Source organism: Melanostigma gelatinosum (genome assembly GCF_949748355.1).
Source record: "Melanostigma gelatinosum genome assembly, chromosome: 17".
Lineage (NCBI taxonomy): Eukaryota > Metazoa > Chordata > Actinopteri > Perciformes > Zoarcidae > Melanostigma > Melanostigma gelatinosum.
Genome location: NC_136650.1, coordinates 18307988 through 18319018, shown reverse-complemented (window position 1 = coordinate 18319018; position 11031 = coordinate 18307988). Strand labels below are relative to the sequence as shown.

Sequence of the window (11031 nt, the reverse complement as noted above, 5' to 3'; positions counted from 1 at the left end):
CTTTTGTATGAACTTGTGTGCTCTCGATATATTTAATATCTTGTTAGTATAAGACGATAACTTGTTTCCACAAGTGTGACAAGATGATCGCTTGTGCGAAGTTATACACAAAATAAATGATCTGACATCTTGTTTGTGCAACACAACCACTGTGTGAACAAGATATTGTATATCTTGTGTATGCAAGATCATCTTTTGTTCAAATGTGTGCACACCAGATATTACCTGACATCTTGTTTGTGCAAGATAATTATCGTTTTGACCTCACAAGATCGACATCTTTTTTTGCGAACAAGATACACAAGGCACGTGATTTTCAGTATTTCAGCTCTTGGCTTATGTTATATCAATCCATATTCTACCAAGAAACACAACATCACTTTTGTGCACGTCGAGACTTTGGTTTGAAATGTAGGGTAGATATACGCTGACTTGACATTTCATTTGTTCAGGTGGCTCCAGCATCAGTTAGCGCTCAGCCGTGCGTCGGAAAGGGCAAAATGTGCGACCTCAAGGGACTTTGAATGTGGCATGTGTATCGGCAGCACACGGTGATGACTCATCCAGAATGAAGGGGAAAGAAAATCAAAGTATGTGACTGGTGATCCGGCGGATAAGAACAACTCGTGGATGAGAAAATACCAAGAGACCTTGTGTACCCTCAATAAAATGAAATCCTTTTTTTTCACACAGCTGGAGAAAGTGTCTCCAGTGAGCACAGGAGCATCAAAACGCAGCACTTCAGAGGAGATAACATTTGCCTGGTGGAACAGATTGAGATACCTTTTTGCGTCATGCTGAGAGGAGGACCAGCATTTTTACTTGAAAGCATCAGGAGCAGACGGAGCCATCTTGTTTGTGTGTCTGCAGGCTGGTCCGGGCAGTGCGATGATGTAGGAAATGTCTTTTAACACCAAAATGGATCGAATGCAGAGTGATGAATTCACAGTAGTGTTTCCTTTAACTGCTCGGTCTCAGGCTCATTCACATGAACGGAAGCACAAAGAATAACTCTGGATTTGGGACCTAATGATTTAATTCAGGGCTATTCAAGTGTTTGTAGTGGAAAGTTGAATTATCTTTAAAAATATCCGGTGAGTTGCAGGCGTCTATGGGACAAAAAAGTATTTTTGCATCGTTTGAAATGGCATCACGTGACGGAGATTATCATTGCACGGTTTGGAAAAGTGCCATCAAATCCCATGGTTGCTTGATTTAACCCGACTCAACCGTTGCAATGCAGTGTCATCTGGCAATGCGTTTGCTCATCACATACATACGAGTAGATTACTTTTTAATTTGAACCTATACATCTACCGGTAACCTGGTTGGTTAACGGAGGGTTAAGCCATTACCACTGTGATGAATTTCCAAAGTTTTTAAATCGGTGTTAGTTGCCTCCACCAAGGTGGTTTGGGTTTGCTTTGCGTGTCTGTTTGTCAGCAGGATTACGGGAAAACTACTGGCCCGATCTTCATGAAACTTAAGAAGAGTGTAGCATGAAACTAAGGAAGAACCAATTACGTTCTAGACCTGCTCAATAAAAAAGGTGTCTTGAGATAACGTCTTGAGATTATTTGTTGCCTGTGACTAGAGATAAGCCTGCATGCATACACCCCGTAATCACACGCAGATATACGTCATATTAAAACAAGAGATTGAGACGGGGCCTGTCACATTACAGCCAGTGTTTAATTGAGTATTCAATGAGTATGTATTCTCACAAGGCATTAAATGTACAGCAAACTACCACTATCGTCATACATGATGATGGGCTCACTCCATGCCAGAACTCTGCCGGGACAGAAATAATACACGACATGACTACATGTCCACTGCTTGAACACATATCCTGATGCCATGCACTAATATTGACCATTAGCTGTAAATCCACTGGAAGAAAACAAACTAAATGCACTCACTCAGTATGATCATTTTACATGGAACCATCACATGAAACGGGAATAGTACACGATAAGAAGATGACGAGGGTGGGCGACAATGTTATAAACAATGCAATAACAATAAGAACGACGACGACAAGAACAAAAACAGTATTAAAGCTTTTCATGACCATATCAACATTCAGTGTATTGGAAAATACAATCCCAATAGACTCTGTATAAAAAAGAAGCTTTTCAAGTCAGCATGGAACAAATAACAGTTCGTTTCTCTGGGTTTGGGGGGTAGGGGGGGGGGGGGTGGATGACAGGAGCGGGTGTGCTTCCATAGATTTCGGAGGAGGGGAGGTGTTTGTGTGTGTGTGTGTGTGTGTTGAGTAGGGTGAGGGATCCTGGAGGGCTGCTGCTGGTCTATGTGGCGTAGCGTTTGGTCCACTGTTTGGCTATCCTGTCGTGCTCAGCTCTGTTGGTCAGGTACTGTGTGGCGATGCTTCCAACCAGAGGGTCGGCTGTAACACAGGAGGAAGGAACTCGGTGAGACTCAGTACAACAAACAACGCATTTATTGATTATTCACCTGAGATTTAGCTTCATTTGCTGCGCTTGTCTTAACTAGCATTTAATTGTTAATTAATGGATCGACTTTTGTTTCAAGTGGTTGTTTGCTTTGTCTATTAAATCAACAATAACAGATTTGTTGAGTGCAGTGCAACAAGCTGTAAACAGAAAATTGACATATTATCACCTCATAAAGATGTTGTTGGTGATTATGTCAGCAAACAATTGCTTATTTACACACCCAGCACATACAGAGCAACATTGACATTTCTTTGGATTTGTGTTCATGGCCACCTGATGAATATAAGTCCACTTTCCAATCTCTTTTACCTCCGTCTTTGGCCTCCACCAACCTCAGACTGTTTAGCTGCTAAATGGATGCTACAGTAACTTCATTTCCTTGGGAGCCCCAGTGTGGTCAGGAAATGTCACGGCAATTTCCCTGTCAGATTTCAATATTTCTTGTAGAGAAGAAGAAATTCTGATGGTGGCCCTCGAAGAAAGGTCAGGAAGTTCGTCAAAAACATGAGAATTCATGCGCGGTCAACACTTTTATCGACAGCACCGGTAAAATATGCATGGCGCTGTAAATCAGAGGTGATCATGGTGGGCTTCAGCAGCAGCTGTCCTGTCTGTTGATACACCGCACATGTCCGGTCAGTCAACAGCCACCCTTATGAATTCCCCGCCGGTTTTCCCTATTGACCGTGCCGCTGCTCAATTCGTCGTGCCGCCGGTCAATTTCTCAGTGAGGGGACAGAGAGGAGAAAACAAATTCCTCGAGCCTCACATACACTCTGCTCGGCTGCAGACCGTCTCTCCTGCAGGGCTCAGCCTGCTGACGGAGCAGTGTGATGAGCTTGGCTGAGCAAGCAGCACAGACACCCCTCAGCACTAATCCCTGCTCGGGTTTCAATGATGGGGGGGGGTTTACAGGCTTATTCCCATATTTCTGGATGAATGGATCCCCCACATATCACGGCGTTGTAGCTCGAAGCGGGAAGCATCGGACTTCTTAAGAGACAACTTGAGCCAAAGACAGAAATCCCGTTGGGACTGCTGGTCGGTGAAAGCCTGTGAATGATTTAGTGTCGCGAATCATCACGTCAATGACTGCATTATGTTATTCTGTCCTTTTCGGACCAATTTATGTTTTTGATGGCAAAAACTAAGGTTGGCCCTTTTATTAGATTAGGACTCCTGAAGAGCGGCATTCTGGGTGAAGCAGCGGCCGCAACCAAGCCAAGCAGGCCCCCCCACGTCGGGTCTGAACCCTCCTCGAGCTCTCTTTTTCATTCTTCACACAACCCCTTCCATTGTTCAGTACCTAATGAGTTCAACACTGTGAATGTCTTTGAGGAGAGACTGTGTATCTGTGAAAAATATGCGAGTTATAACCTAAAGACAACCAATCGCGCTTGTTTTGATTCCAAAACGTAGAAACACTTTAAACAAATGGAGGAAAAACTGATGGATGACGATCCACGATCAATGGCTTCCCATTTCTCAAATATGTACAGTGACTTTGACAACCACTTCGACCCACATATTCTGCTGGTGCAACACAAATCACGCGTACACTCCAAAAACATTCATAGAAAAAGATACTTTGACAACTTGAACACGCAAAAAGTTGAATGAATGACTTCCAAGCATGAAAGTAGGAGCCAAAGGCCTCAGTAGGCTTCAAACTAAATGCTTGTCAAATCATCCAAAATGCATCTGAAACCCCCTTTTTGCAATGGTGGAATCAACCTGCACTGCAGCCAACTTTACGACGCAGACAACATCTCTTTTTTTGCACACACCATGAATGCCTGCGAGGAGAGACCGACAGTGAGCATTTGTTATTTTATTATTTATACAATTCATTGTGTCAAGTTCACAAAGACAAACAAAAGAAAGACACTGCAGTGGAATGCAGCCAGGAGGAGGCTCTGCCTGTGAACAACTGGTTGGATGACACGCTGTACTTTTTGGTTTTTTAGGTTTGTAGGCTTCCAGGTGGCTTCAGGGTAATCACAGTGTTGTACAGTCCAGAAGATGATGAGGCAACTATTGGGACTGTTGGAACCAGCAACGCAATCATAACATCAGATTACGCCGTGTGAGATGTTCAGGATTATTTTTGTGGTAATATATGCCTTTTTTTGGAACAGCCACTTTGTGGTGAACAGAAGGCACACAGCAGCAAATTCTAATATCAATCCAGAGAGCAAAGCCTTCAGGGTTAGGCATGTGTTATTACAGGTTTGACAAACCGACACCCCTGAAGCTACCGAGGGGGAAAAGCGGATACCTTCATTTTAAAAGACTAGCCGAATAATATCAGCACATATCAGCCTGATATACGATCCAGCCCAGACAGCAGCTGCAGAAATCCCTCTGGCTTTGTTAAAAAACAAATAAATGTGAGGTTACTTTTTGGACGCTCCACAGAGGTTGCTACAGGAAAAGACAGGTAGGAAAAGGGATGACATTGGACAGAGGCCCTGGGCTAGATATGAGCCCTAGATACACTTTGACATGGCATGTGGCTCAGCCCCCATATGCCAACAGGATTGCCCCAGGTAGAGATCTGCTTGTGGGACCTAACACAGGGTTAAATGTGGCATGACGGCAGCCCTGGGAGGGTTGATTAACTGTCATTCCATCCTCTTCCCCCGCTTTAATGAGCTCCATGCCAATGATCTCCGCCTGCACGGGAAAGAAAATCTTCAGACGGAAGGCGGTGGAGAGGGAAGGAAAGATATTTTTAGGCCATTTCAGATCCAGGGCCCACTTTCAGCACTTGAGGCTGGGTTTTCAAAACTTAAGCAAGTGGTGAGAAATGCAGTGATTGGACTGATTTTGATGAGGCAAGAGGCAGAAAGAGCGATAGAACGTGCGTGGATGACAGGGAGGAGGGGTGACAGGCTTTTTTGGCGGGTACGACAGGGCGTCGATCAAGCCTCTTTTGTGTCATACTTTAAAAGGAATCGGCTCGTTTCATCTCGCCAAACATCTGAAAAAAACGCGGTGGAGGAGGAGAGGAAAAGCTCTTCTCATTTTCGCCCACGGAGGGAGAATCTACACGGCCATGTTATCAAAGAGCAATCCCCGCAGAGAGGACACAAGCTATCATCAGAGGTCTTCACAATCAGCACCATCAGTCCCCCCCCCCCTCCCCCGCTCGCTCTTTCTTGCCTGTTGCCATCTCATTCCCCACTATTCACATGTGAAATAACCTGTCTTTCTTCTTCCCCCCCCCCCCCTACCGTTCTTGCTCCGGCACATTTCTGCCCGTTCTTTCACTCTGAACCTCATTGCTGTGATGTTGGACAGATTTGTTTTTGCAAGAGCTGCTTTTACCAACTTCAACTTCACCCGTCACACCAACAGACATTAATAGGATTGGCAACCGAGGAGCCGTGTTACTGGGAGAGGACTTGTTTAACTGGTCCATGAAATAAAAGCTCCGCTGGGAAACTGGACCGTAATGGATCGAATTAGCTTTAAAACCGTTGACGTCTTCTCCTCGAATGGTGTCGGCTGTTTACAGGGTTGTGTTTCGTCAGCCAGTCCTGGTTAAATATTGATTCAACTGCAACGAAGGGAGTATGAACACCAAGGCTGACTGTTTGTCAGACAACATTGTCAGAGGATTGTAAGAGGATGAATGTATGAATGCTATGAGAAGGCTAAAATATTTAGTTTCATGCCCACAGTGGCCGTGCTTTGCTTTCAAAAGGGGCCTCAGTATGCTTCAAACAAATTGCCAATAGCATCTGAAACCCTATTTATAAGAATCAGGCCAGGTTATGTTCAAATTACAGACAAAGCGGCAATCATGAGCACTTTGCGCAGTGATTCCCGAAGCAAGCAGATCAGGATTTAAACTTCTTACTCAAGCTCTCTCTTTTTTATTTTACTCATCACACAAATACTTCTGTCACTTTCTTAACGAGGGTTCAGCACTAGAGTTGCACCGATTGCAATTTTCTTGGACAATTACCATTTCCAATTCAACCTGGCAATTCTAATTTTCTTTTTTATAAGAACTATAATTCGCAGCATAAACAAACAGTTTTGTTACTTTTCCTTGATGGAAAATTAAAATTCATTGTGTTTGTTCATAATTAAACACTGACTGTTAAATAACTTACATTTTCTCCAAATCTGTTTCGTTTTAGGATGTTAAACACACCACAATTCCCTTTTTAATCCCTATTTTACATTGCTGTGAAAACAACTATTTATACACGTTTATCTCCAAAAACATCATGGTCGTCACATTAAAGCTCCAGAAGCACAAGGTCCATGCACATAGATTCATCATCACTGTAATTCATTTGTAATTATTCATTTGAATAAAGCCGTGACAGAACATTTACTTCATGGAGACCCTCATTTGAAATCTCAGAAGCTTTAACAGATAGATGAAGACAGCAATGCGACACAAAGCAGCCGTGTTTCCGTCACTGCAACCTTCCCGTCTGTCCTCCCTGCTGCTGTGCTACAGAGAGTACGGACTCGAGCCTCAAAGTGACACGCTTCCGTGTACATTATCCACACAGAATGGACATGTCACTCAACCTGCCACTGCTAAACTTGGAGTGAGATATGACAAGCAGAAGTGTGTGTGTGTGTGTGTTGCAGCTCTCACCCGGGTTGCAGTCAGTGAGCAGGGAGCAGATGGACAGGAGGACCTTGGAGATGGTGAGGGCGGGACTCCAGTTGTCCTTCAGGATGTCCAGACAGATCACCCCCTGACTGTTGATGTTGCAGTGGTAGATCCTCGTACGGAACGTCACCTGCACACGGACCAAAGAGGGTTAGAGCAACAGTGGTCTCTCAAAGAAAACCACGAATAATTGCGGTTTCAAGTTGCATGCATACCATTTTTTTTTGCAGCCTATTGAGAGCTTTTTATAGACTAATGTAAATGTGTTTCAATCAGCTTAAAAAATCTGTCGACATTTATCTACAGTATCAACATATTATGCATATCATGTATCTTCAGTTCACTAAATCCCTGAAGCCATCTGAAGGAATCAGGACAGATGTCAAATAAATAAATGAATAAATCTGCAGCCTCTGATTTGAGAAGCGCTGCGCTCAATCGCAGTGCGATTACGCACCACCACCACCGCCGCCGCCACCACCAGCGCTTGCCTTCATTTGACTACATGTAAACAACAACGACAGGCTCCTACAAAACAACCACACAACTCTACATCTTGTACTTTCAGCTCTGTTTTGGTCTCCACCAAGTCCTGAGGGGAATGTCTGTCTCTTAAGCTGCTGAATGCTCCACTCCGTTCATCAGCTAGTTGATAACTTTGTCTGGGTTTATCAAAGCTCTTTTCCCTGAAAACAGCTGCCTGCTGCTGGAGACCAGGTGGAGACTGAATCAGACATCAAAGTCGAGGGCTGTGAGAGCAAAACAACGAGCTGAAACACACTAAATGGCTCCCTGGAGCTGAGGGGACCTGCAGAGTTTGTGATGATTCTCTGTGGATCCATTGTTCATATAAAAATACCGATCGCATATTGCAATTATTAGGACACTATTACGTAACATTGTGAGTCATGATCGTCCATCACAGATTATTTTCCAGATCTTGAAAGATAAGATGAAAATCAACATTTCTAAACATTTTCATGATTGAAACAACACATACAGATACAGACAGAGTGCAATCTAATTTGATCAAAACCAGTCGACAACATTTCAAGCAATGATTTACCAACTTACTATATGTACGTAGTTGGTATGCTTTGTACTTAGAGCAACATTTCTTTAGGGCTGCACCAAATTATCATTTTTATTGTCAATTAAGAACGTTCACCACTAAATTCAATAATTGTTTGAATCGTATGAATCTGTATGAATCGTAATTTTCCAGAGCCCAAGTTTTCTCCGACCGACACTAAATAATGATATGAAACAAAAAAAATCTGCATTTTGGGAAGCTGACAACAGCTACTTGTCAGTTTTCCTTCATAAATGACAAGAACCAGCGAGAAGGCAAGATAAAGCTGTGGAAATAGTCACAGATATAGATTTCTTAAGGTGCCTAAAATACGTATTGCTTTACCTCCATGCCGCTGCTTCAACTAGTAGTGTGCTGACCGCCATCTACTGTAGGAAATACACTCACTATGGAAAACGACGTCATTCAACCCCACTTCAAATCACCCTCATTATCCCGTTGAGTGATTTTCTGTCTATCGACGAATCAATTCATTGTTTCAAAACGCAACCTTGCAAACACACAGGCTGCCTGCACAGAAACAATTTTAACAGTCAAAGCTGTAAAACACATTCTGATTGATTTCCAAAGTCCAAACAAGCCTATAATGGATGTCTGCCAATATACTAATGCATTAATAAACATCTGCCTGATCTCAGCTCCACAGTAAATGCTCAGGTCAATTCACTGGAAGATCGACTGAGATACGCGTGCGTGAGGCCGACACAGTCAACAGCGAAGTGAAGCCAGTCCTGCAGACATCAGCACAAGGAGCACAACATCATTAAGGAGTGACCTTTGACCTCTCCACGACCAGAGCAGGCAGTCGAGGCGTGCTCGCCGCTCCACCCCTCCCCCCCCCTCTGCTTGCTCTGCAACCGCAGCCCTTTCCTCCCCCTCTTCGCTCCCTCTTTTATCCTCTCATCAACGCTCGGTTCCTCCCTTCACATCTCCTCGTTGTGAGAAACAAACAACCCTCACATGCGAGTGCAGCCATCTCTTCCTCACATTCCACGCCGGCGTTACCGACCCGCGATGGACGGACGGAGCAATAAACGGGCCGCTTTTCATCATATGAAAGGATTTTTCATCACATGAAAGGATTTTTCATCACATGAAAGGATTTTGCCGGAGATGTGGCGAGAAAAGGCAGACGGGAGGCGGACGAGGGGATTGACGGTGACTGGTTGAGGGCGGGTTTGAGGCCTGAGTCGCCCCCTCCTCTGTTCATACACCTCCGTTGAGACGGGTTTAGCGGTGGCACGCTGAAGCTGGCCGCCCAGCAGCCGTGAAAAAGACCCTTTTCTCCAGCCTGTGAGGTCCCATTGACAGCCTGTAATCCCATCACGGCTGATGCTAATAGATTATGATGCTGCCTCCGCGTAACAAAAGCAGCGGGTCTAATCCTTCTTCCCCTCTGCGTTACGGATTCATCCCTCAGCCTCTAAACACAACCTCTGCATCCTCATTTTGTGTCACAGCAGCGCTCATTCTGATGATCACATTCTAGAGTAAATGAAACACTTCATGCCTCAATATAAATACCTGAAGCAAACGCCATGGGAACAAGTTTCCATTGCCCGTCTTTAAGCTAAGTCTGTGAATTAAATACCAGAAAAATCAAGGTACCGGTACATGGACGCATGAATCCTGTAAATTGAATATTGTCACTAATTCTGCTGATTTGCAGAATTGCTCACAGTGGTCTAACACAACCAGAGATGTTAAAAGGAAAGCTACCTTGCTATAACGGTGTCAAATCATCTCTGACAGTTTGCAAATGTGTGTCATCTCATCATATCGCATTGAAAGTAAATACTGGAGCATTTCTTATGGTTTTGCCGGCCGTAAAAGTTCCCGATACACATGTGGCGTAGCTATGATGAAGCATGTTCGTCTATCTTTACCTCAGGTCTGTCCATTTACAATCTCTGCACGCAATAGTAAAAATAGTCACGTTGGGCGAACGGAATGGAACGCAGTTGAACTGATTGGCAGCTTTATGAGAAAGCAGTCATCGCGAAGGTTCGGTTTAGAGGAGGGAATGCATTGAATGGCTGATCATCGGCAAGTCCAAGCTTGACTTTATGGCTCTTCACGGCATGTTAGACAGTTTGAAAATGAGAACGATATCATGCAGAGGAAGATAAAACGTGCACCGGAATTTAGTTCAAAGCCGTGAAGAAATTAGAGTTGATAGAGGGGAATAATGTTAGTGAGAGGAGTCTAATCGCTCAGCCCGTCGCTGGGTGTTTCTGCTGAACGGGTCCCGCAGCGGAACAAAATACAGCAGACTGAAGCAATGCCGTTGCCACCTTCAACCTCGATCTAAGAGTGTCAGTGTCCGCCTTAACTGGCCTTATCACCCTAACATTAGTGAGTGAGCCAGTGTAGTGAGCAGCTGCAGCTGTCGGATTGAGCCGGTGAGCTGCTGGATGGCACAGCTCGCAGCCAGACTGGAAAAGCATGGCAGCAAGATGCCAAGAGTTTAGACGAGGCTCTGTTTCCACCCTCAGCGTGGACTGCCAGGAAGGAGGCAGTTTTATCTGGTCAGGAGGGAATGAGGAGAACAGCGTTGCACCAGACTGCAAACCAAATACCCAAAGCTGTAAATACAATTTACCATAAGTTTGATTTGTTGAAAACATGAAATAGCGAATCAAACCACAAGTCTAATTTTATTCAGTCTACAGGTGGAGACGGTTCGGTCACTTGTTTGTCTCTGTGCAAGTGGAGCTCCCAAGTCTCTGCTCGGCATTGTGGTAATCATGGCTGGATGTAATTTAAAAGATGCCTGAACACCAGAACTCGTTTGACATTGAAGCGTTTCAATTGTT

General features: G+C 44.3%; 1 protein-coding gene across 2 annotated transcripts in view; it reads right to left on the bottom strand.

Moving 5' to 3' along the window:
• Positions 1-1673: 1673 nt before the first annotated feature.
• LOC306791837 (ubiquitin-conjugating enzyme E2 E2) overlaps positions 1674-11031 on the bottom strand; it is a 48384-nt gene continuing 39026 nt past the window's right edge. For both annotated transcript variants that reach the window (XM_079288735.1, XM_079288734.1), the window contains 2 exons: positions 7105-7252; positions 1674-2410 (listed from right to left, as the gene is read on the bottom strand). In XM_079288735.1, the coding sequence (XP_079144861.1) occupies positions 7116-7252 (137 nt within the window). In that variant the 3' untranslated portion in view covers positions 1674-2410; positions 7105-7115. The remainder of the gene's footprint in view (positions 2411-7104; positions 7253-11031) is intronic.